Source organism: Desmodus rotundus, chromosome 2, assembly GCF_022682495.2.
Source record: "Desmodus rotundus isolate HL8 chromosome 2, HLdesRot8A.1, whole genome shotgun sequence".
NCBI lineage: Eukaryota > Metazoa > Chordata > Mammalia > Chiroptera > Phyllostomidae > Desmodus > Desmodus rotundus.
Window position 1 is genome coordinate 93,360,436 of NC_071388.1, and position 26,019 is coordinate 93,386,454.

Below are 26,019 nucleotides of genomic sequence, written 5' to 3' on the forward strand. Positions count from 1 at the left end.
CATGCCTAAGTAATGAAACTCCAATATAAACTCTGGGCACCAGAGCCTGGGCCACATTCTGTGCACTGTCTCACGTCAGAGTGCTGAGGGCAATGTGTCCTGATCCACAGGGAGAAGACAGTGGGGACTTCACATCTGGGACTCTCTCAGGCTTTGCCCTGTGTGTCTCTCCCGTTGGCCTGTTCTGATTTGCATCCTTTTGCTATAATAAAGTTGTAATCATAAGTATAACACCTTTCTGAATTCTGTGAGTCACTCAAGAAATTATCAAATCAGAGAAGATAGTTTTGCCAGCTGGTCAGAAATGAGGATGGCTTGAAGACCCCGAATTTGTGGCTGGTGTCTGACGTGAGGTCTGTCTTATATGAGTGCTGCATCTTTAACCTTCAATTTGGCAAACTCATTGAAGAAGAGCATTTTCAGAGTTTCATATAAAATTCAAATTTGAGGAGAATGGGTTCTTAATGATGTCTCTTTGAATCAGAGGAGACCAGAGCTTCTGCTTCTGAGAGACTTTGTTGATTATCGAGGCTGATCATGAGTGCTCATTTCCCTACCCTCTCCCCCAGCCACCCACTGTGATCTGGAATCAGTTCTCTTGGTTTTTCTGACCCATTTTGGCTCCTAAGAGTCAAACTTCAGACCTTCCTAATCACTTCTGAAATACAGTTGGTCAACCCACCTCTTTGGATTCTGAATTGCTTATTTCTCATTTTCTCTTGCCATCTCCTATCTGTCCCCCAAACTATAGGGATTCTATGGAGATTCTGGAAACATTTGGTGAAGGTAAAATAGCTCTCAGCAAGATTAGAAAACAAACTGCTTTTTTTCCTAAGTAGAAGAAAACAGGTGGTTTTAGAAGGTAACTTAGTTCCTTCTAATTCTATCAGGTAGGATCCTATGAAAACTAACACTTAAAGATAAACTGTAATGGAGACTTAAAAAAAGGGTGTACCTCCTAATGTTTTTTGATATGTCTTAGGGTCTTATTCCAGTCTTACAGTCAAGAACTTCTTAATGCTTTAAAAAAATTTTTTATTGTTATTCAATTACAGTTATATGCCTTTTCTCCCCAACCCTCCACCCCACCCCAGCCAAACCCACCTCCCTCCCCCACCTCCTACCCTCCCCCTTGATTTTGTCCTTGTGTCCTTTACAGTAGTTCCTGTAATCCTCTCTCCTCACTGTCCCCTCCCCACTCCCCCAAGACTATTGTTAGATTGTTCTTAACTTCAATGTCTCTGGTTATATTTTGTTTGCTTTTTTCTTCTGTTGATTATGGTCCAGTTAAAGGTGAGATCATATGGTATTTGTCCCTCACCTCCTGGCTTATTTCACTTAGCATAATGCTCTTTATCTGTAGCTTCCCAATGGTAATTTGAACTTCTCGTGTATGCTCCTTTAAGGGAGAAAAAGAGAAACTTTCAGATAATCTATTTGCTTAAATGAAGACAATTATTGTAAATACCACATTCCATTCTGTGAGGGAAAAGAGACATTGATAGAGAGACTTCAAGGGATTCTTCAGTATTTTGTCCACTCTTTGCTCACGTGATTTTAATTATCTTTGGCTTCATTCCCTATCTTATTCATGAACATTTCCAAGAAGCAGTGCATTCAACCACAAGAACACTGACTCAGGTCAATGAAGACACATCTCCTTTTCACATTTATTTCATTTTGTTTTAAGATCACAGAAGAGCAGAGCATTCATACGTGTAAAGTAACAGAAGAGAGAAACAGAATTTAAATACATTGAAAAAGAAAAGGAAAAAAGCTTTTTTAAAATTTTAATTTTTTTTACACACACTGCGCTTTTTTTGTTTCTTCACAGAGCTAGTATCCAGGAGGAAAAAATCCACCCAATAAACAAAAATTAAAAACCTTAAACAACCAAAATCAACAAAAAACCCCACAAAAAATGGCCATGTGTTTATATCAAGGAAAATTGTGTTGATGTCTACAGGGCTGAAAAAAGGAATATATTTATATATTTATATATATTTATATGTATATAACACTGTTAATAAGGAGAATTCTAACCAAGAGCAGGATTTATACACCATTCAGTACAGCAGTGAGAAGGAAGGGGTGAAGCACTGGGGATGGCAGGAGGGAGTTGGAGGTTTTCTCCCATGCTTCTTTCCCCCTGTAATTTCCTCCCTTTAACCTTCTCCCACTCCCAGTAAATACTTAGGTTGCAGAACCTGGGCCATAATTCACCAGGATGAACCATTTATATTCTCTGGTGAAGAGCAAAGACTTAGGGAAGTGGGTTCAAAAAGGCTCCAAATAGCTTAGAATTACTGCCGCGTGCCATGAAGCTAGTAGTTCAAGTGTTTTCATTTGCAAGAAGCAGATTTTAACTCTGTGCCTGGCTTTACATAGAGAAGGCTTGCGCAGACAAGAACATAGCTGAAGGAGCAGATCCAGGGGCACCACTCAAAAAGCGGCACCTATGAAATATCTATGGAAATGGGGAGTTGTCCTGTGGGCAGGTCATTCTCCCACTTAGGGGAGCTTTGTAAGTATTCTAAGTACATTGCATTTCCTTATCTACATAAAGTGATAGTAATGCTGGGAAGTTATGTGTGATCCCTGCTCTGGTGTATAGGAGACTCTGATTCTTTCGGTTCTCTCAGGCAATGCATGGAAAGCTACCATTGGACAGATGCTAAATTGAGCCTCTAGGACAGTGTGAGGCTATACTGGGATGGGGCAAGACAAGTGGGTCTTTACTTAATCTGTCCAGAACATGATACGAGAAAGTAATTCCTAATTAACCACCGAGAAACCAGCCTTCCTGCTTACCCTCTTCTCGGAGAACTGAACTTTCACGTTTGATTTTTGGCCTTCACAACAACTCTTACTATATTTAGATCTGTAACCTCCTAAAATGTGTTTATTTTTGTCCTCTTTTCAACTTTTCTTCTCTAGATGATATTGACATGTTTTTTCTCTCTCCATGCACTTGCTTGACTTCATAGCCTGTAAGTCAAGTTTAGAGAAACTTATGCCTTAAGAAATTCCTTCCAAAATGATACATAACCTTGCCCTTTTCTCAGGGAACTGCCTTTTGACCCTACCTGGGACTACATGCCTACTGTCACCAGCACAAGCAAAGTGTTTTCAAGGACATACATTTACTGAAGTGAGACACTTGGCCCAGGATGAGTGAAAACTGATGTTTCCTTTCATATGCACAACTTCCTCACTTGTTACATGCATAATACCCAATCTGGTTATTTTCCTTCCTGTGAAAGCTTATTAGAATATAGTTCAACAGTTAGATTTTATTATCAATAAAAAAAAAAAAACTCTAGCTACTTCACTGCCTTCAGTTTAGTCTGAACATGTCCCACCTCAACATTGATATAGTTTTGACCAGAAGAAAACTGTAGAACTGGTCCAGGGATCCTACATTCTAGGAAGTTTTGGCTTTTGAAATGGAGGTGATGGAATGATGGTTCTGAGAAGTGCAGATAGTCCAGAGACCAACCTAGAGATGACAAACAACTGCCTGGAATGATTAGCTGGGCACAGCACTATATGGTATTAGATTCTTGCTCAGAATCAGATTGTTGAGAGTTGCCAGAGGTTTTAGAGATGTCACTCACGTTCCTCACTTTCAGGATGAGAAAACCGAGAGTCAGGAAGTTTAAATGACTTGCTTAAGGTCACATAGCTTGTCTGTGGCTGGACCCAGAGCTAAAACCAAATTCTCCCGACCTCCAATCCAGTACACTTTCCACCCCACTTTAAAGTTGTCATTTATCTCGAGTAGGGGAGTGTATTTTAAGTGGATTATTAATTTGACCTAAATTTCTTTCTAATACAGTCTTTTCAGAAAAGTCATGTAGTCCTTGAAGTCGTCTCTTTCACAACACTTCAGGTATCAGTTGTTTAGATTCTAGAAAAAGTACATATGTCTGTTAAACACATCAGACATTTCAAAAAGACTCCAAGAGAATGTGTCTGAGAGAGGTACTGCCAATTGAAATGATTCTGTTCTCATTTGCAATATTCAAAATAGATATGTGGACATACAGGTCTACTGGATTAAGTAAAAGTAGTTATTTTCTAGGTGCTTTAGCAGAGTCTTTCTCAAAGACATACCATACTTCCTATATCCCACAATATTGTATGATTGAGATGACAAAGATTTCCCAGTGTCTTTGGTGGGTGGAAAACAAAAACTGAGTAATATTTTGTTCATCAAAGTGTAGTTGACTTCTTTGGAACTATTTCAATAAAATATCTTAGATGGTGCGTAAAAAGTAACAAAAAGACATTTGGGAATTGATGCACCACACACAGAACCTTTAAAATTCCTTCCTCCCTATCTCCTCATTCCCTTTGCTTTGGGGGTCAGGTGAGGCTCTTGTGGAAACAGCTGGGAGAAACTCCACTTAGGTCCTGAAGGGTCAAAGAGGTGACTTCCTGTGCCTTGGGCAAGTTATGGACCTCTCACACTTCCTGTGGGTCTGCTTCCTTTTTCTGGGGCAACCTTGCGTTTGGGCCATTAGTCATACTTCTGCCCATTCTGACCGTGAAAAGCTTTGGCTTTTATTTATTTTAATCTATTTTTCCTTTGAGATTCACAGGTTTAACTGAACTTGGGCCCTGCCTGAAAACTGAAGTTTACATAGTTTATATTATGTACATAAACTAGTGATTTACATTGATTTACACGATTGGTGCCTAATTTATTAATCAGCACACAGAATGTAAATACGCTGAAAGGAAATCAAGATTTTAAAATAAGTTTTTCATAATATCCATAAACATTTGTGCTAGTATAATATTAACCTTAGTCCTAATGTGAACGAACACTAGCTTCCTGGCCAGGAGGAAAGTAATGGACATTGCTGGGTAAAGAATTCCTTCCTGAATTTCAGCTGGCCACGTTTGACAACGTAGCTACATGCAAATGAGAATAGTTTACTTTTCTTCCACCAGTACGCACATAAATGTAAACTCCATTTTGCATCTAGGGAGATATTTACAGATCTTATGCCAACCATAGTGCAAAATTCACATCACTGGGGCAAATACAGTTGTTGTAGGAGAAGAATTTTAAAAACTTAAGAAAGGAGGCTTTCTAAACTGATTTGAATTTCTTAACTCAAGGTCTTATCTCATTATTTTGTGGTATATTTAACTTTTGTCTCAAAATAATAGTTTTTAGAGGTCGGATATTGCATTACATTTATATTTCTATAAAACTGATAGTAATGAGAACCAAGACTAAATTTAAGCTAAAAGGTTTTAAAGATAAAGAGAAAAATAAACATGGTCCATAAACAAATTCCTTTTAAATAAATAACAACAAAATGGAAAAAATGGGGCTCCAGGACTTTCTAAATGAAGCATAGCTCCTTTTTTTAAACCAAATTCAGTACTCTTCTTCCTTTTAGGTTTAAACAATTATTCTAGATTTGTCTTCTTACACACATAATATTGTAAATATAGCATCTGTAAAGATAAAAAATAATACATACACACATATATTATTTTTCCACAAATAATTCAAGGCCTATGAAAACCAAAATGAGAAATTCTGGGAGATGAGCCAATAGAAACAGTCAAACCACAATGAACCAGGGGACGGAAACTGTGACTCTGGAGCAGTTGAGAAGCTAATAACTTGGTAGGTGATAACTCAGATACGATTTGACGCTGAGGAGTCTAGTTTTTGTGTGCAAAGGAGGTAAGTCCATTGTTGGAGGAGAAACAGACTTTTGTTTCTGTCCTCCAAGAACATGAAAATCACGAGTACTTTTACAAGGTCTCTATGAATAACCCCAGTTGTCTAAATATGTGGTTAAAAATGCCCATAACAAGGGAGAAGTCTGCCTGGACTTGGGAGAGAAGGCGAAGGTCAATGGGACAATTCTTTCCAGCAGAAAACTCAATGACTTTCCCATAAGCCTCAGTTCTTTTAGGGCAGAAGGATATTATGTCTCAAAAGAAGTAAGACAAATAGCTTCTGATGAACAATTGTCCAGAATATATAATTCTGCAGTTGTAAAACCTAAGATTAGTTCTCATAGTTCAAAAAGTGCCCTGGGTCAAGGTTATTACTTCTTTTTTAACTGGAAATTGAATCTAAAGATTATGTTTTATAATGATGTTTCTTTTGCATACAAAGAACATTGAACATATTAGCTATTCAGATTAACTGATGTACTTTCCTCACTCTTCTCAGTGGATTGCTTCTAACCTCTGGGTTCTTTTTAGTTCAGAGTTTAAGCCTGGATTACCAGTGGATAAGATTCTTGAGGGGATTTATAGCAATATGATGAACTAATGAACTAAATTCCAAGAAGTCCCATGTTCAGACTCAATTTCTTGGTGACAGTCCTGTGGCTTCTACCTTTCTTCTGACCTTTCTCCATTCTTCACATTGCTTAGAGACATTCTCAAACCTGTAAGATTACTGGGGTCAATGCTTGCTCTGAAACAGGAGCCAGGATGACTTTAAAATCCCCAGAGCCTGCCAGAGATATATGCAAAAACCACACTATTCATTAAATGTTTGATTATGTTTAATATATGGTCCATTATATTAAAACTCAGGGAACAAATGGTGCTGACAAGGCAAAGACACTCCTTTCAATGGAGAATTTCCTTCCATAAAACCAAGACCTTGTCCTTATGATAGGGTAGGGACAATAAGAAATCTAGGTGTATGATTAAAATCTGTGACATGCCACCGAGCTCTGCTCCTGAAACTGATACTAAACTGAATTAACTCCTGTTACTTTCCTTATATATCTTTAAATTAGCACGTATTCTTCTAAAGCTTCTACTTAAGGATGTGGATGGCTCTTCATATGTATGGGGAACATTTATCATCAAGGATGATAAACTTTTAATCCTGAACTAAGAGACCAAATTGTTAGAGAAATCTCTGATTGTCAGTGAGTTGACACTTCACAGGAATATGGCCAACCTTCCCTGTGTTTTAGTAATTTCCTATCTATAGCAGGATTTTCCATAAATGCTCTTAGTGATCCCCAAGCTCAAGTTGTTCTTCCATTTTATGTATAAACTACAAAATCATAAAAGAAAACTGGTGATAAACTTCTAAAACAAATAGAATCTCTTAGAAGAGATTAAACACTGCTTATCCAGGAGATTATTATGGTCATAGATTCATTGCAAAGAGCCTTGAATTAAAATCTGTCAAGAGAAATTTTCCTTCCTTCCTTCCTTCCTTCCTTCTTCCTGCCCTCCCTCCCTTCTTTCCTTTCTTCCTCTTTCTTGTTTGTATTTGCAGTTACGAAATTTCCTGTTTTATAGCACATGGAAAGCTATTTTTTAAGTTTCAAAACTTGGTGAGGTACCATATTTGGCTCTGCTAAAACACTTCCAATTATGACCTTGATAATAACTGTCTGTCCTTTCACAAACTGAGTCACTTCCAATGTCTCCTACAGTGTTGGTTTCATGACAAAGCTATCTGTGCACATAGAGCCAGCTCTCTTTGCAAGGTCTTTCCTGAGAAAATCCTTCTGTTGTTGTGATGATGTCAAGCTCAGTGGTAGGCATACAACTTCTGCATAAATTATTACATATTTCCCAGCTCTTTTGGTTAAGACTCACTAACTCACATTTCAGTGTTAATGGCAAGATGACACTTTTTGATGTAGACTTAAACAGCATATCCCCCACTGTATCTTTTTCAGAAGACTAGAAGCCAAAAGTTATCAGGGAAATTGGAATATGACTCCAATCCTAGTGGCCTGGCCTAGAATAATGACAGACTACTATGGACGATGGTGCTGCAAACACTATCCGTGGAGCAGACGGGAGATAATGTGGACAACCAAATAACGTACCGGCCTAGAACACCAGGACAAAAATCTGCAAAGGAGCACAGGAGTGTATTCCTTGCTGTCCTGGTCAGCGTTCTATAACAGAGCTCTGTCCATTATCTCTGCAGCACGAGAAAGGATCTGAGCATCTGTCCACTTCTCCTGCTCCACTCACTCTCATAGTAGGAAATTTATCCAAAGTAGGAAATAATCTCTGCTCAGGGGACTCCATGGGGCAAATGCGGTGTTACTCGAAGATGAAGGAGGGGGCAAAAAGGGGCTGCTTATATATCCACGTGGCTCCTTATCCTTTCATTGGGAGTTAACACTCGGAGACCTTCCTGCATCTGGGGATTTACTCAGTACATGCTACTCACCCCTGCAGCAGAGCAGGACCCAGCCTGCAGCAAGCCAGCGAATCTAGGAATCCCTCAGACTCATGGAACAAGAGTGAAATCAGAAACCTTCTCTCCTAAGTCGCCTCATCCATGTCACTGATTTCTCTACTGTTTGCTCACCCCATCAATAGTAGGCACTTTCATTTACAGTGATATTCTGAGTGACTCTCGACTGGGTTCTGATGATTGGACTAGGAGAAATATGAGGTTCCGCCCTTAGAGGGGGCACAGCTAGGTTCGAATCCACACTCGCGTCACGCGACAGCCACGGACCGGACGGGCCTCTGCTCCTCGCCTCCTTCCGCTCCACGTCCCCCAGCGACTTGTCACAGCTGCGCCTCACAATTACGATGCGGGACAGTATCTACAGCACGAAGTCTATGTACACGCGGACCATTCCCTTGGCATGCTTTAGAGGGACACACACGCTCACACACACGTACACCCACGTGAGAGCGAAAGACGCGAGCAGGCACGCGCAGAGGAGAAATTAAACCGGCACTTCCAGCGTTTGCGGCCTGCCTAGCGCTCGGGGAGGCGGAGGGAAGAGGGGGGGCGGCGGGGGGGGGTGTTGAACAGGAATATCTGGGATGGGTGTGTAGAGAGAGAACACACTGGAGGGGAGGAGGTGGCCTTAAAAGTTGGGGAGAGTGTAGGCAGAAAAGCCTGCTTGGATTTCATCGATAGTCTGAAATGGTTAGGAGTCAGCTCAAATGAAAAACAATGAAAAGATGAGGGAAATATACACACCAAAAGCAAGACCTTATTTTTTTTTCCTCAGGCATGAAAATCGATGGAGGAAGGATAGAGTGTGTATGGGGGGTTAATGTCCATCGGGTACTTCTTCACTTGTCTTATTTTTACAACATCTGGATGTCCTTGGTATGACGCAGTCTTCACAGAGCATACATTGGCTTAGATATACGCATATCCAGGCAGAACTTTCCCACCCTGAATTAAACTCAAATATTTATTGATGGACTTTGAAATTGTTTTAAATGTTGTATTTTCTTCTTCCTTTTCTTAGTTCCCCCTTTATTTATAAACACACAAAGTTGTGAAATTAACAGTCTCCCCCATCTCTCTCTCTGTCTCTCTCTCTCTGTATCCTGTGTGACGCATTTTTGTGTTTTTTAAAATTATTTTAAAATTTTTATTCTATTAACATTTGCTGAGAAGGCAGAGCAGAGATGCTGCCAGCAGCCACAGTGGTACGGCCAGACTGATGGATCCGTTTATTCCTCTCACCGACCCAGGTCCTGCAGTGCAAAAGAGAGAGAGAGAGAAAAGAGAACAGTTACATCCAGCCCACTCTATGTTAACAGCAGACCACTGATGGTAGCAGAGGTAAGACCAGGCCAGGGACCAGCGCTTCCAAGTCAGTGCGCTCCCTAGAGCCCAACAAGAGCTCACAATCTTCCCTGAATCCTTCTTGAGCTATAAACATCTTAAGGAGTATCATTGGTTGAAACACCTCTACGTATAAAATGCTCCATCAGAGAAGGCCCTAAACTGGCTATCACTGATGCCTCTGATAGCGCAACGTGCTCCTCCTCACCAGCCACCTCTTGCACACTCTGGTCGCATGGCTCCCGCTGCCAGCACTCATTAATATGCCAGGCGTTGGTGAGGGGCCTTCCACAGACAGACGCAAACTCCTCCAGCCAATTTATCACAGCATCTTCATCAATAAAACATGGAACCAATCTGTGATTCTCTTGTTTCTCAGGAGGGAAGCAGTAATTATTTACTGGTTATAGAGACGGGAGGTGTTTCAAAGTAATATTGACTGGTGACACTTTAGCTGCAAGGTGGAAAATAAGTCAACTCATTGTAGAGTTTTAAGAGGAAACAGGGGATCGTGTGGTCTAAACTCTTTATCTGACACTTTAAAAATCAAAAACAGCCCTGGCTGGTGTGGCTCAGTGGATTGAGTGTGGGCCTATGAACCAAAGGGTTGCCAGTTCAATTCCCAGACAGGACACATGCCTGGGTTGCGGGCCAGTTCCCCAGTAGGGGGCGTGTGAGAGGCACCCACACATTGATGTGCCTCTCCTTCTCTTTCTCCTTCCCTTCTTCCTCTTTAAAATTAAATAAATAAAATCTATACAAAAATAAATAAATTAAAAATCAAAAGCAAAGACAACCACAACAACAGGAAACAACAAACAGACGTAAAGTGTTTAAGAGGCAGGTCCAAAGCAGAAGCAGAACTGAGGCTTGAACTTGCCCAGAATTTATCCTGGAGTGGCAGCCTGTGTGTTTTGCCCACAGCCGCCCTAGTCTTTTCCCAAGTGGACATGATCTGGGGGGACTGTGTGGCTACAGATCAAGAGGGAGATTGGACTGGAGAGGAAACATGGAGACGTGATCTGTGTGTTGGCAGGAAGAGGAGGACCGGGGAAGAAAATGCAGGTCTGAAGAGCTTGTCTTCTGTGCTTTACTCGTCCACTCTCTCCTTTTTCACAGTTTTGTTCGTATAGATCCATTATAGGAAGGAAATATTAGTATTTTTCACACTCAGGACTTTGGGATTTAAGGCTGTATGCTTAGATGATGATATTCGAAAGAGAAATCAGTGTGACTATAATTATGGGTCATTTGAAGTTTTGAGGGCACATATGCAGATGAATGTGTGTGAATGAGTGTGTACGCGAGAGTGTGTGTGTGTGTGCATTTAAACTTACTGCCCTGGCTGCTGTGGCTCAGTGGACTGAGCGCTGGCCTGTGAACCAAAGAGTCGCTGGTTTGATTCCCAGTCAGGGCACATGCCTGGGTTGTGGGCTGGGTCTCCAGTTGGGGGTGTGTGAGAGGCAACCACACACTAATGTTTCCCTCCCTCTCCTTCTCCCTCCCTTCCCCTCTGCCTAAAAATAAATAAACAAAATCTTTAAAAAATAAATAAACTTATGATGGTTTGCAAGTATGATGGAAGCATCCTCTGGTATGTGAATGTTGCCAAAATTGTCAACAGACATAGCAGATCAGAGGTAAAGGAACAGGGAAAGTTTTGAATTCAAGAATATTTTCCTATTCAATGTGGTTTTGTAAATAATAATAGCAAGAGCAACCAAACAAAACCAGTAAACAATTACATAGCTCTTACTACCAGGTACTGTTATAAATGCCTTATGAATATGAGCACACACCCACACTGTGAGGCAGGTGCTACTGTGAGCCCTGTTGCACAGTGAAATAACAGCAGAGAGAAGGAGAATCACTTCCACAAGTTTACACAGCCAGCGAGCCGGGCTTTTACCCAGGCGGCTGGTTTCGGCAACTTTGCCTGACACGACTACCCAGTGAAGTGACCCAGTGGAAGGGTGCTGACTAGTCTCTTGTGAAATGTTTGGCAAATGAAATTTTTGTTTGTTTAAAGCAATAGCCAGAACAAACAAAACAACGTGGAGGCATTCATTATCATTAAAAAAATGATTTCAGTAGAATATTTGTACTAGAATGCCTTCTTGAAAATATTAAAAGTACTGGTTATTCTAAAGATATGAATATATACAAACTTCAAATAGCATAGTTATAGTGTAAAAATGAGCTTTATTATATGTAAAGATATGGAAATGCAGATTAAAAATTTAAATATTCAGTTGATCAATCCCTTAATTTTCTGAATGGCTATAGGATCATATTAACAAAAAGACATTTAGCTACCTTCAGGTTCACGCCTTTCATGAGGAATTTGGGTGCAAGAAGATCAAATATCCTGCATAAAGCACCTGATTAGTGAACTGTGGACCAGGCGCTTGAATCCAGGTGCTCCGAGTCCTACCTCAATGCCATTCCTAATCCACTCCCTCCCTGGCCCCCACCGCTATCTTTGTTGGCCCCTGGCATCTTTAAGCTGTCCTGATGGCTGCTCTCCGGGGCTCTCGCCTGATGGCCATTCAAGTCCTTCTATGTGCTGTGGATGGTGTGAGCTCCACGGCACATTTGTTTGAGTCGGTGTGTCAGTGAGGCTTCCAAAGTGGAAAAAGACTACACACAAATAGAGGCCATAGACAAAACGACTAAACAAAAATGATGTCTGTTTTGCTCTAGGGATAGTGTGAAACAGAAGGTTTCCATAGAGTCCAATTCTGCCCATTTCCTTAATCTCATTTGAGTGCTGGGGCAGGCTCGGTCATCTGTCAGGCACCTTGGAGGTGTAGCACCTGGGAGCCTCGCCGTGTCACTCCACATGAAGGGCAGTGAATGTTTGAGAAAGCAGAGATTCTTTCATTGCAGTATGGACGTTCGTGAACCTAGATCAACATCTTCAATATAACATTTTTCTAATGTATGGGCACTCATCTATATGTAGATACAAAGAGAAGAATATATGTACTATGCATATTCATATATGCACATATGATATACACAGGTATTATTGGTCTTTTCGTACACATAATTGAGAATGAACTATTACTTTTACATGGTATTCTATGTTATATATAGGGATTCCCAGTAAATGACTGTATTCATAATCTTTAACTTTATCCTTATAAAATTGTTACATCTATGAAGTGAAGCTTGTGGGTTTATTAAAGATATCTTCATCTCTATCAATTATTATTTATTAAGTGCTCTCAGATAGCTATTTGATGTACTTATATGACTTGCTCTTTTCACAATGGGTTTTGAGAGTAAATAAATAGGCTCGAAAAATGCAAGGGTGAGCAGGTGACAGTTGGGGAGTCATCACAAGTGTGTATGCAATTATGCTCGTAGACACGTATAGATGACTGTGTAGGAGAGTGCTTCAGTTAATGGCCATTTCGGGGAAAAATAATCAGCACAATCGTTAATTATGTTTTAGTTCATAGTTATGAAATTTCTGCTTATTTGTGGAAATGCAAATGATAAATCTTATTTCCCACACCAGATGGCCAGGCTCAGCAAGTACTTTTATCTACAAACAGATAGAATGAAAGTAAGAGTCTGCAAACATAGTGTAGCCTTAAGAATAGATGGGTGACTAGAACCACAGTTCAAGAATCGCTACATGTTCTTCATATAACAGACAAATATCATATCTTGGTCATTAGCCACATGCTATATGTGTGTATGTGTGCACACACTTTCATGTGCAGTTTCTGGTAAACTTTCAGCATATGGTAGCAGAATCTTTATTGTTATGAACTATAGATGTTTGGATTACCCCTGAATCGAAGGATTGGCTTGTGAATTGGGTCAAGGCTTTTAATGTTTGACCCTAAAGGACCAAGTGCAGCTGCAGCAAGATTAAGGATCTTGAGTCGACTCACCAGGCCAAGGTGCTCAGCCCAGGACAGGATGATAAGTGAGACTGCATCCAGGTGAATGCTAAGCTGCCCTTTGCCCTGACAGTGCTTAAAAAGGGAATTTGTGACTAAGGGCAAAACTGATAAAGCATCCTGAAATTCAGGAGTGTGAGTACGTTCTGGCAAGGTGTATACACTACAAACCTGAAGCAGGATGGACAGGTGATTTTTCGGCACCTGCTTTAGAGAGCGTGCTCTGACAGACCGTTTGTGATTCAAGTATGATTGACGCATTTCTGTTGCTCCTCCTGGGTATTTGGGGCTTGTTTCCTGGATTGGGAACTACATTTATTCAGAATAATCATTAGTCACAGCCTCAGTGGTTGTTGGACAACTTTTTGCCCACTAAGCAGTCGAGGTCAATCCTAATTGTCTCCCTGTACACAGTTCAGCCGTTCCAGAGAAGGTCAGGCAAGTTTAAGTTTGAATTATTCTTAGAATTAATTACTAAGGGCTGACTGTGTCACTGCAAATAAGACAAAAACCTTAACAGTACACAAAACAATAGTTAAGTGAAAGAAAAAAATAATCTCCTAAATCTCCCCTAGATGTTATCCGGTTGTGCAGATGAAGGCGGGGGATGGACTGGGAAGCCATGTTTGCGGGAGGCCTGAAAGGGCGGACTTTGGCGCCACCTGCTCTCCATGCTCAGCCAGCACAGCTTCCTCTGGTGAAGGAACTCAGGGGATTCAAGTCTGTACTGTGGTCTTGGCTGGAGCAGATTGGAAGAGGAGATATATATTGATGCTTCCTTTGAACATGGTGTCTTAGAATTAAATTTGGGCTCCTCCTACATAATTCATTATGCATTACTTCCTCTCTCTATGAAGTGAGTCTTGGTTAAGGCTGAAATATTCTCACAGTAAAATTGGAGTTATCATCTTTTCCATCAAAACAGCATCAAATATTTTGGCCTGAAAAATTGTAAAATTTTAGGCCAGTGCTTAGAATTACTTTGGGTGACACTGGCAATTTATCTCAATGGTCTCTGAAATAAAAAAATAAAAAAAGGAAAATATCCTATGCCTTATTTCTCCATCCACACCAAAGCCCTGAGGTATCATATGTTCCACTACTTTAAGATTCAACTGCAATTGATAATCACGGCATTAGGAAGAGAAGGGCTGAACTGGAGAGTACCTTATACTTTCTTGCCCCAAATGATGTTGGTCCCATACAGGTATTTCTGGTTGCCTTCCGAGGGGACTGACTAGAGCTGGCCATAAGCAAAGTGCTGGCCATTTCCTGAGAGCAATCAGCACAGTGTCCCTAATCTCTGAGGCTCCTAATCTCCTGTGGGTGGGGACTAAACCCCACAGAGACAGGTTTTCACTATTGATAATGATCTTGGTTGTTTCATCTCCTTTGAGGCTCAGAGAAGAAGACATCTTCCTATGAGATGATTACCAATCCAAGTAGGTGGCCCCTATGACTTAAGGAGGGTGGTGTCTGGCCATGTAGGTTCCTCTGTGGCTCTGGTCTGAAGCTTTCTGTTGGATGTGTAAAGAGGGCACCTCTGAATTAGTAATTGTTTGCATTTTAGGGTCCATTTGCTGAAGCTTTAGCCTGATTGCACTGTCTTTGTTGGGGAAAGTGTGTGAACTACACACCACATGGCCAATGCAACTATGTAGGGCAGTTGGAGGGTACAAAAAGGCAAACCCCGGGAGACCCCAGGTGTGCTGGGGCAGGGGGAGGTGAGGTGCAGGCCTGCGGGGATGCTGAGGCAGGAGGGAGGATGAAATTCTCAAGGGCTTCATTTTAGGAGATCCTGCTCTATTTTCCTTAGAAATACATCGACTTGCGTAGCCAACAAGGAACGGGAAAGTAGGTTCTGTGTCTCCTCTGAGAGCCCTGTTACTGGACAACGAGCCTTTCCAACCACGTGACTCTGCAAGAAATAACCACAGACACCTAAGAACTGAAACGTGGGAGGGGGACAAGTTGCTCAGTTCCAGAGATTTAAAAATGCATAACTTTTAAAACTATCGAGTAGACATGGGTTGGACCAGGGGCTTTTTGTGAAGAAGAAGGTTTGCAACTTAGGGAAAAATAGTGGCAAATGTGTTATGGAAATTATCGTTACAAATTATTGAAATGAAATAGACTCCACTGTCTAGGAAGCCAACACATTGCCATGAATTTTAATTTAAACATGTAGAAGGTAATTAGAAATAAGAACCATACCTTTTTGCTTGAAGTGCACGGTGGTGCCAATTTCTAAAAAAGAAACATTTAGCAAAACAAAAACAGATAAAAAATTCTTTATCAATTGAGAACGAACACAAAAGTAGTCTGGTACTCTCCACCAAACAGAGAATGAATAAGAGACAGGCAGAAAACCAAGGAGGATCCCATATTGACCCAGACTGAAGGAAAGGCACTGAGAGACTGAGAAAGGAAGAGACGGAAAGAGGTTGGTCCGTGGAGCAAACGTTGTGCCGTGGGAGCAGGCAAAGTCAATTCCTAAGTACAACTACTGGAGGCTGCGGGCTGATGCGGAGACAGGTACAGGAACACACAGACGTTCTTGCCTGTGACTCGGTGAAGTGATAGTGTGTGTGTGTCTACCAGCACCATCCTACCAGTTTGCCCCTGGTTTGCTCCGCTCTTTTCTTTTCTTCTAACAAGCTAAATGGATTTCAACTTTAAAACGTTTGTAGTTGCTGTTTCATCTGCTTGGAACGTTCTTCCCCCAGATCTCTGCCTGGCTCACTCAGTCACTTCATTCGGATTTCTGCTAAAATGTTTTAGTTGCCAACCCAGGAAGGACTTCTCCCCTCACCTTATATCAAAAAGTGGTTTCCTCTGTTACTTTCTATCCCTTCACCCTGGTTTACTAACACTGATAGCACTTACGGCTACCTGGCAGCATGTTACACATTGGCTTAGTCGCTTGTCTAGAGTTTACCGCGTCCGTTAGGTGCTTCAGAGGGCAGCAATAGTGACTGTCTGTCAACCATGGTGTCCCTGGGGCCGAGATTAAAGCCTGGCAGGTGGTGGGTATTCAATATGTACAAATAAATCTCAGGACTGTAACAGCTCAAATAGGTTGAATACTTGTATTCCCTCTGAAGTATGCTTATCAACTTACCCAGAATACTTTGAGAATACTATAGAAGTAAATATGGAAATTTTCCACAGGACACCACTTTGAACCTGAGGACGGACTGAGTGGTTAGTCACAAACAGGAGCCCAAACCATGGCTGTAGGATATGATTTTCTTCTTCTCAAAGATCCAGACAGAGCTTTGCATTATCTCTGAGTAACATCCTCTTACTGAGGAAGTAAATTGACTACACTCTGAAACCAAAGAGAACCTTTTGAATTAGACATCTAGTCACCTCACTGTCCTGCTTGAAATTCATGGATGCTTTCCTGTGGCTTCCAGGATAAACACCAATATTCTTATTAGGACACCCACGGCTCTGCCCCTCACCTCTCCAGCCTCATCAGTGTTTAGCATCTCTGCCCCCCAGACCCCATGCCTCCCTCCCTCTCCACGGCACCATGTTTCTTCTGACGTAGTGCCTGTGGCCCAATAATATCTCTGCTACAAATTTCACTCATCCTTCAGAATTCAGTTAAAACTTCCACAGGGAAGTCAGTCTCCTTGGTAAAATAAAGTCTCTTTATCATAAGCTCTGCTCTCCCTCAGAACATTCATCTCAGTTTTAGTTTCAGATGCGTTTGCCTGAAGTTTTGATTACTGCCAGCCTGCACCCCTGGGCTGGGAATGCAGCGGGAGCCAGGGCTGCCTCCGAGACCGTCCCCCGTGGGAGCACAGCCGATGCAGGAAGGCACTCGGAATGCTCAATGGGCCACCACAGAAGATCTCGAATCAATGAAATATGAGAAAAATAACTGTATGCCAAGCATCCTCCTAACAGAGGATTGGAGACTCTGTTAAAACCACAGAGAATGTGAATAGCTAAATTCTTTATTCCGTGGCTGCGCACAAAGAAGCCAGATCTTCAGCATCGGATCTGCAAAGTTTCTGAGGTTCAGTGCAATCTATTAATCCCCTCACTTGCAGATTTTTCATTTGTCCATCCAAAGAAGGTCATAAGAAGAAGCCCTCAAATAGCGTGCTGTTTTGTGGAATTCTTAAGGTGGCTATAAGAAGAACACCATTGTCCTACGGTGCTCTGGAGGCTTGAAAGCATTTGGCTGTAATTCAGCATTAGCGAAGCTAGTGTCAGCCAGGCTCTTCATAAGAACAAGCTGTGGGTGACGACACGCAAGGACAGTTCCCTAAACTGGTCAGAGGCCGGGTGGATGGGAAGCCTGGTGGGAAAGCTTTCTGTATCATGCTTCCTGGTGGACTTCCAGATGCACTTCAGTCACCGGCCAGCACCCATCCTCCTGTCCTTGAAGGGCTAGTCAGGTGCTTGCAGAAGTAAAGACTGTCTTCTGTATGAAAGTCTAGACAGAATGATGGAGGGAGAATTTTGTCCCTGTCTTAGCAGAAGCCGGCCACTGATGTCACTCTCACCACAGATGTGAAGCCAGGTTCTCGTGAGATAAAAAACACCAGCCTCCCCGTGTTGACCACACTCATCACTGCCCTCTCCACTGTATATGAAACACGCTGCCACTCACTTTCTTTCATAATGCTTGCTCTGAGAACTTTTCAAAATCAACATATTGCTTTAAAAGTTGTTGAAAAGGCACTATAGAGAATATACTCATCACAATATGAGGAAACTGAGGCCCCAAGAGGCTAATCAGTTACCCAAGGCCACACAGGTAGCCTGAGACAGAGCTGAGACTGTGATTCAAGGCTCCCAGCTCTCCAGCCAGGACCCTGTCCATTACTCCCCTGAGGCCCTCTGGTATTTCTATGAAATCAAGACTATGTAACCCTAGTTTATAAAACTCTAGGGTGATCACTGGGACTTGGAAATGATGTAGTATTGCCTGGGACAGTTTGGCTCTGATCTTGCGCAAAGTGCAACTTCCCTTCCTTCTTTGGTCAAGCCTTTTGACGTATTGATTGTTCAAATTTGTAAGGACCTCTCAAGGTCACAGAGGGGTGCTCTTCACCCACACGAGTGTGCATTCCTGATGGGACCATCTTTATGTAAAGAATGCTTGATATCCCATCCCCTGTTCCTTCCCTGGCCCACAGGCCTCATAGGAATAATTGCGAGCCGGAGCCTGGGCAGAGAGGAAGGCCAATGGTCTTGCTTAAACTAGAAAAACATCATGTAAACTCTCTTTGCCTCAGTTTTATCATGTGTAAAATAAGTTTAATTAACATGTCTCTTATAAATTTGTGCTATCAGTTAGGTAAATCAATTATTATACTAAGAATGCTGCCAGACACATATTAAGTGCTCAATAAACACAAGTGTCAAATTTGTGGTAAGTGCCTTCTTCAAAAGACTATCAGTGAAAGTTTGGTGAAAAAAAAGAAAAACATACCTTACATTTTTTAAAAATTGATTTTCGAGAGAGGAAGGGAAAGGGAGAGAAAGAGAAGTATCAATTTGTTGTTCCACTTATTTATGCACTCATTGGTTGATTCTTGTACGTGCCCTGACTGGGGATCAAACCCACAACTTTGGCAAATTGGGACAATGCTCTAACCAACTGAGGCACCCAGCCAGGGCTTGAGACAAATATATCTTAACAAGTTAGAGTTAACAAATATATCTTAACATGGCAGTGTAGGTTCAGAGAATAAAAACTTTTGTTTTAAATCTACTGCAACAATACAGATGAACAAAATGTTGGGGGAAGCTAGCACACTGACGTGATAGGGAAGCAGATTGATTAGGCAGTGTTTTGGTCAGAAGTAAACAACTAATGTGCCTCGGTTAACCAGTCACCGGCACAGGCTTGGGTAAGAGTCTCTATGTTCTAAACAGAACTCTTAATTGATCTCTAAATAATTAAAAAAAAAAACTCATTAAAAGAAGGACCTAAAAGCATTGCAAAAATATTACTTTATATGAGGAAAACATCATAAGATTCATAAAAATATACATTTTCTTTAAATATTTTTAAAGAGCAAACTAGCTTACTATTTAAATTTTTGGAAGTACTCCTTATTGTAATAAATGAACTGGGTTATGAACACTAATGATGTTAAGACTCAGAATTCCATTTGCCTTTAGGACAAGAGAATTAAGTGCTTATTTGGTACTATTATTTCTTACTTATCGTCTTCTGTTGGAACAGAACATTATTCTCTCCAGGAGCAAAAATCGTATTTTTTGGGCTTGGCTCTTTGAAAAACCTGGTTGTGTGCTGCCATCTTGTGGTAACACTAAGACATGGTCCTATGTACTTTAGAAGGAACACCTTTGCCCACCAGGTGGCAGTAGTTGGGGGGGAAAAAAGCAACATTACTTTTTTCAGTCAGAGCAGGGCTGAAATTTTACTCTACAGAAAAGAGTATTTCCTATTGCTATATACAAGAAAAAAATTATTTTGATTTTTAACAACTAATAATTGTTTTTCTGTTGCAAAGGTGATCACAAGTTTTTGAGAAAAGCAGCCTTGCTAGGGATATTATTTCTGTAGGTATTGCCTTGACACTCATTAGAATACACCTAAAACTTATGATTTATGCCTTTCAGAATACTTCTCACACGTGTCTGTCTTGCTTTGGCAAACATACTTAACAAGTAAGCGTGGCAGTGCAGGTCTAAATAATAAAATAAAAACGTAAATCTACTGCAGCTATACATTGGGGAAGTCTAGTACAGGGAAAGTTCTAGAATTCTCTGGAAGCATTATTATCATATGTCTAGATATTACCTCCCAATGAGGGGGTACAAGAAGGCAATGGGGAAAAATTAAAACTAGAAAAAGGAAATGCCTTGACAAATTTATTTATGCTAATCTGTCTTTGATTTTGACTTTCAGAATCGTTGTACCCAGCCCTGTTAAATAAGCCTGCAGAATTAAGAAGAGCTGATTCAGTCTCTCTCATTGGCATGGACAATATCTTCCTGTTCACTACTGCAGCCTCAGCTCAGTAAGTGTCCAATAGATTTGCTGAATAAATGTCTGAGTGCATGAATGAATGAATGGATGAATGGAGTGAATGGAATGAATGAATGAGTGAGTGAATGAGTGGGAGAATGAATCAATTAAAACCTCAAGAGCTGCCCTAGCTAACATTCTAGGCAGGGGAAGGTTCTAGTCTCCTTTTGAAACTGCCATGCCTTAATTCCAAGGCAGAATTGTTCTGGGGAATGTAGCCATTTGAAGAGCCATATGGGGCCAGGGGGACCTTTCATCAGTCCACAAATCCTGGCAGGTAGAAAATTTTCTGGAGAGCTGAGCTTTGTTGGAGAATATCCTTGTGACTAATGAAAATGTACACCTTAGGAAATAAAAATCCAAGCTTCTTTTTTGTTCAGAGGCCAGAAGATTTACTCTTTTTCCCTTACCTCTCATCTCCTATTATGTGGTGTGATTGGTTTTCTCAGTCTGAATCTCTGTCTCTCTCTCTCTCAATTATAGTGAGTATTGTGAAGGTGAGAAGTGATTCATTAGAAACTCCAGAGTTTAAAGTTTGGTAACTTGCTAATTATCTGAGAAAATTTTCATATCTATGTTTATGAACAGTTTTGGCGTTTTGCCTGCTCTGAGTTCTGTCCGGGAGAGGAAACAAGGGCACCGCAAGCCCATGGAGAAATGATTGGTTTTTAGTGCTTTGACTCTTGACAACTTCCCTCCAATCCTCTGCTTGTCAGCGTTCGTTCCCACCCCCTTGTAGCATACTACGGTTTGGGGGTTCATATCGTTCACATAGTTTTTCTAATTTTGGGGTTTTACTTGGACATAAGTGGCTCGTTTTTTAACTTCCCACAGCCATTTGAACAAGGAAACAGTCTCTCCTCTGCTGTGTATGGCACAGTTCTTTCTCGAAGGCCAGTCTTCTGATGTGCCACAGGTTTTGGAAATGACGTATTAGAGAACTAAAGTAATCAACGGTACTTCTTTTTTTCTAGACCAGAATTAGTAAGCAAAGAGGGAGGGTCTAAATTCAAAACAGATTTTATAGTCCAATTGCCTGGAAAAAGTGAGAGAGGAAGGGGGTTAAAATCACAAAGACACTTAATAAGAGAAAGAGGAGAAGATTCCTCTCTCCCTTTTGCTGAGGACCTGAAGCATAACATGGGTAAGGTTGCTCCATGGGAATTTATGAGTTTTGTGCTCTGAGTTTTATTTTTTTGCCAAGGTTTTGAAAAATAAAACCTTTATTATTATAGTGGCTTAACATGAAGACTTTTTTATTAATTCAATTTTCAAAGCCACACTTTGAAATTTATTAATTTCTTTCTTGAAGGTTTCTCCATTGTGCTCAGAGGGTTTAGGGATTAGCAGGTCCAACTTACAAGCATTATTATTACTTTTTCACACAGAAAAAGATAAGCCTGTGATTTCTGTTTGGATTGTTACAGTTTTTGATTCTCTCCCACACACTACATTCATGTTGTATAAACCCTAATGCCTAATATTTCTACAGTAATGTTCTCTAAGAATCATAGTAATCATTCTAGGTCTAGTTCAGGGAGAAAAAGCCAAAGTAGAGAAATGGGTCTAAAATGCAATGTTAAGGTTATTCTTGTTGTTTAAGTTAGTTCATGGATGGGACCATTATTGTGACTACTAAGAGAATTTATCAGATTGGCTTGGAAAATGAAGAAGTCGTAACATGTCATTAATATTTGAGAAAGGAAGTTGGCCTTCCTCAGCTAGATTTGGTTCCTAAAGGGATCCTACACTTGACCTTCAAATATGTACAAGGGCTTTTTCTCTGAGAGTTGACTTCAGATGTTTGGTGCCGTTGCAGGGTGCAGCAGAGACACGGGTGATTGACTGGGATGTGGGTCACCTGGGACATACGGTGACAACTTCTTGTTGGATGAGTGGAGAAATCCAAACCAAAACCAATGCTGACATAACTTCTCCTTATGTAATATGAATAAAATGTTGGAGATTCACTGCTTATTCTCAGTACTAGTGGACCACCCCTCTACAGACTGAACGTTCTATACTGAAGAAAATCAGAAGAAAGGTGTTTTAAGTAAAGGTCATTTCATTAAAACAAAAAGAGACACATTTATACAAAGAAAAATGTTGTTATGCCAATTTAGAGAGAGAATGTAGGAGCTCCCACATCTGAAAGGGGGGTTCTTACTGGAAGTCCTGGAGATGACACAAGGAAAATCTCTTTTAAGTCAGAGGAAGGAAATCTCTTGTAAAATGAGTCAGGGTGGAGGCAGGGCCTGGAAGAGCTGTGAGTGTGCCTGTCTCTGTGGAGGGAGCGCCGCCCCAGGGCCAGCCTCTGCGATGGCCTTGAACCAGTCACGGAAACATGCCCTGCCTCCGAGAGGGCAGGAAATAGAGAACAGTTTAGGAGGTTTAACTTTAATATTTCACAGTATGCTAACAGCTCAAACATTCAGACAAAACATTTGTTTATATCATATTAATGGTGTTATGTCTGAGGAAAGAGCTTATATATGATTGGTTTTCTTCTTTATAGTTTCATAAATTTTCAAGTTCTTCCATAATGAAAATGTATAACAGTTATTATCAGAATATAAAACTATTTATAAAAACAAATCAATGCATTAAAAATACCCTCTAAGTCTGAGGGAAGTTAATAATCAGTTTCTGATTATTTGCCTTTGGGTTGACATTACAAAAGACTGAATCTTCCCCCCCCCCCCCCCCCCCCCCCCCCCCCCCGCCTTTTAGTTGGCTGGTATCACACAGCGGCTAAGACGGGTGAGGTCTAATTTTTGTAAGGAATATGGCCCCAACAGCATTAAATTATGATGTAATAAAAAGTGTACTCTATGGGCTGACGAGGTCCTTCTGACTGCAGGCTTCCCATAATCGCCTGGCAGAGTGAGTACAGGTGTGCCGTGTGACTGCAACAGCCGCGGGCTCTGCTCCGGGACAGCAGGCAGAGCTCCGGGAAGTGCTGTCTCGTCCTGGACGCCGGTGGAAAAAGAAGGCTAGGGCAGGCGCTTACAGCAAGTCCGCTTTCTCAAATCCTGTGGGTTTATTATTTAGCCCGAGAGGTTTAAGTTTAAATAATCAATGAATTGAAATATTAGAGAATGCTCAAGAGGCTAAGTTTAATAAAGGGGTTTCCCTGGGCCATTCCACCTAAAAATTTGCATAAGGTTAGAAAAACTCCAGAAGTAAACTCATTTGAATCAGCTGTGAGTAAGGTATTCCAGCTACACATGCAGTTTCTGTCTTCAGAAAGGAGTGCCGGTGCCCTTGTGCCTGGGATGCGCCCACTACCCCTGTGGGTAGTACCCTGGCCCTTAATCCCTTGTTGGAATTAACGACCAGTCATCTCCTAATTAAGTGAGATTAAGAACTACCTCCCAGACCTGGCTGTTGGTGCATCGTAGATTATGTTTTCTGTGTTTAAAAACATGAATTTCAAGGCCTTTTGTGCCTTCATATATTTGACTTGCTGAAAATGATTAAAAGCAGAGGTTTGGACAGATCTCTAGAGATTTTCTCCCTTTCTGCTTTTCTTCATCTCTTTCTGTTTCTCAACCCTAAATTGTTTTTGGAATACATTTTAGATTTACATTCTAAGGGATTCAAGACTATTTAATCCATGTAATGTGTATTTTTATTTTACATGTTTCAAAATTAAAAACATTCAAGTAACATGAAATGAGATACCTGGCCTATGGAATTTGAATGCAGAGATAGCAAGTGAGTTTATGAGATTTCTTCTGCGGTTTTAAGACTCTTGGAAATAAGAAGATAAGGGATTAATAATGGTGGTATACTCCTAGTTACCCTCGGACCCACCAGCCTGGCACTAACCACCACAGCACAGGATTTGGTAAAGGCTGGTCTGCTCTGGACCCCTCTCAGTGGCTTTATTACTTGGAGTGCCAGGATTCATCTGTAACTCCAAATATAACATCATAGCCAGGTTCTGGACCAGCTGCTGGAGAACGCTGATGGCTCCTTACAACTTGATCATTCCTATAAATAAAATAAAACCTTACCATTAAGCCTCCCTGTTAAGAGACGGAAAGTTTTCTCTACGGCAGGGGTGTCAAACTCATTTTCACTGAGGGCCTCGTCAGCCTCGTGGTTACCTTCAAAGGGCCAAATGTAATTTCAGGACTGTGTACATGTAACTACTTCTTAACAGTTAAGTGAGAGCTTGACGCTGCTGCCGGGTAGAAACGAGGTGCCGGCCTGGATAAAACCAGGTGGAGGGCTGGATTGGGCCAGCGGGCCTTGTGTTTGCCTCCTGTGGTCTAGAGGTTCTGCAAGATCATAGGCTCTCAGAATCCAGAAAACTAGCCCTGAATGGGACCCCCTACCATACAGTGGACAGGATTGGTACCTGCCTGCACAATGGAGCCAGCTCGTACTCTTCCTTCTCCTAAAAGTCTAACAGAGGTGGAAATGCTGATCCCCTTTCCTTTAACTCAATTGGCTTACTGTTTCCTTTTTTTTTTTTTTAAACAGGGTAGATATAAGTGACAAGAAGAAAGAAACTCATAAGGCAAAAATTGTGGGATTTTTTCAGATTTCTACAATTATTTAGACTTAATATTGTTTGGCTCTTTTTGAATTCTAGACCTTTATACATATTGGAATGTTCTGCCCTTCTTTTCCTTTTCTCCTTTCTACCTTTTAAATTTCACTTTCTCCTGGAAGCCTTCTTTGAACAGACTAGGCTAGTTAAGGTGCCCCTGTCCTGTGCTCCCCAAACACCACACAGGGATTGTAAACTTAGCAAAGCTTTCTGTGATTTCTTAATTCCTCATCTGTTGCCCCACCTGGTTGGCAAGCTCTGTTAGTGTAGAGGCCGTGTCTGCCTCCTTTGCCACAGTCCTGCCCAAGGGATGCAGCTCTGAGTTTGGCACACGGAAAGTTTTAGGATAGATTTTTTTGAGTGAATGAATGGTTTCGTCAAAATATTGAGCATTATCAAATACATTTAACTTGGGCCAGAAACTAGTTTTTTACTGCCCATCAAGAATGAATTTTCTTTCTTATATTCCTCCTAATGACTAGAAATCACAAGGAAAACATGAACTGTAAAAGAAACTGTACAAAGCAAAAGCAAGTGGAGAGTACGTCTAAATGCAGAATAAGAAGTCATGCTATTAACTGAATGACTTAGAGACAGAGAGAGGGCCAATCCTCTAAGGGAAGACCGACCTCCAAGATCATTCTGTCTTTCTCAACACTGCAACGCTTAGCAACTTGCAATGATAACTTACCTGTGTTCTGGACCTCCAGGGAGGAAAATAGAACAAATCTCCCAAGGAACTCTCTAACTTGGTAGTCAACAGAGAGAAGTGCAAGCTAGTGCTTAGTGTCTTTTGTTTAAGCTGTTTCTGCTCTGCAAACTCCCCTGCTTGCAAGTCAGACAAAATCTACACATATATTTTAGGAAGCATTTTAGAAGGGCCAAACAGCGTTCCCACATAGAACATGGCTGGGAATGCTTGGTGCTGTGTGGGCGGAAGAGGATGGGA

At 41.1% G+C, this 26,019-nt stretch overlaps 1 protein-coding gene across 4 annotated transcripts in view; it reads right to left on the reverse strand.

Annotated features, from left to right (window-relative positions):
- Nucleotides 1-9,365: 9,365 nt before the first annotated feature.
- LSAMP (limbic system associated membrane protein) overlaps nt 9,366-26,019 on the reverse strand; it is a 611,154-nt gene continuing 594,500 nt past the window's right edge. For 2 of the 4 annotated variants that reach the window (XM_024578048.3, XM_053918397.1), the window contains one exon: nt 9,366-9,477. In XM_024578048.3, coding sequence (XP_024433816.1) covers nt 9,380-9,477 — 98 coding nt within the window. In that variant the 3' untranslated portion in view covers nt 9,366-9,379. Of the gene's footprint in view, nt 9,478-15,699; nt 15,733-24,211; nt 24,506-26,019 lie in introns of those variants that run through there. The other 2 variants (XM_045186054.2, XM_071220629.1) reach the window with 2 other exon arrangements.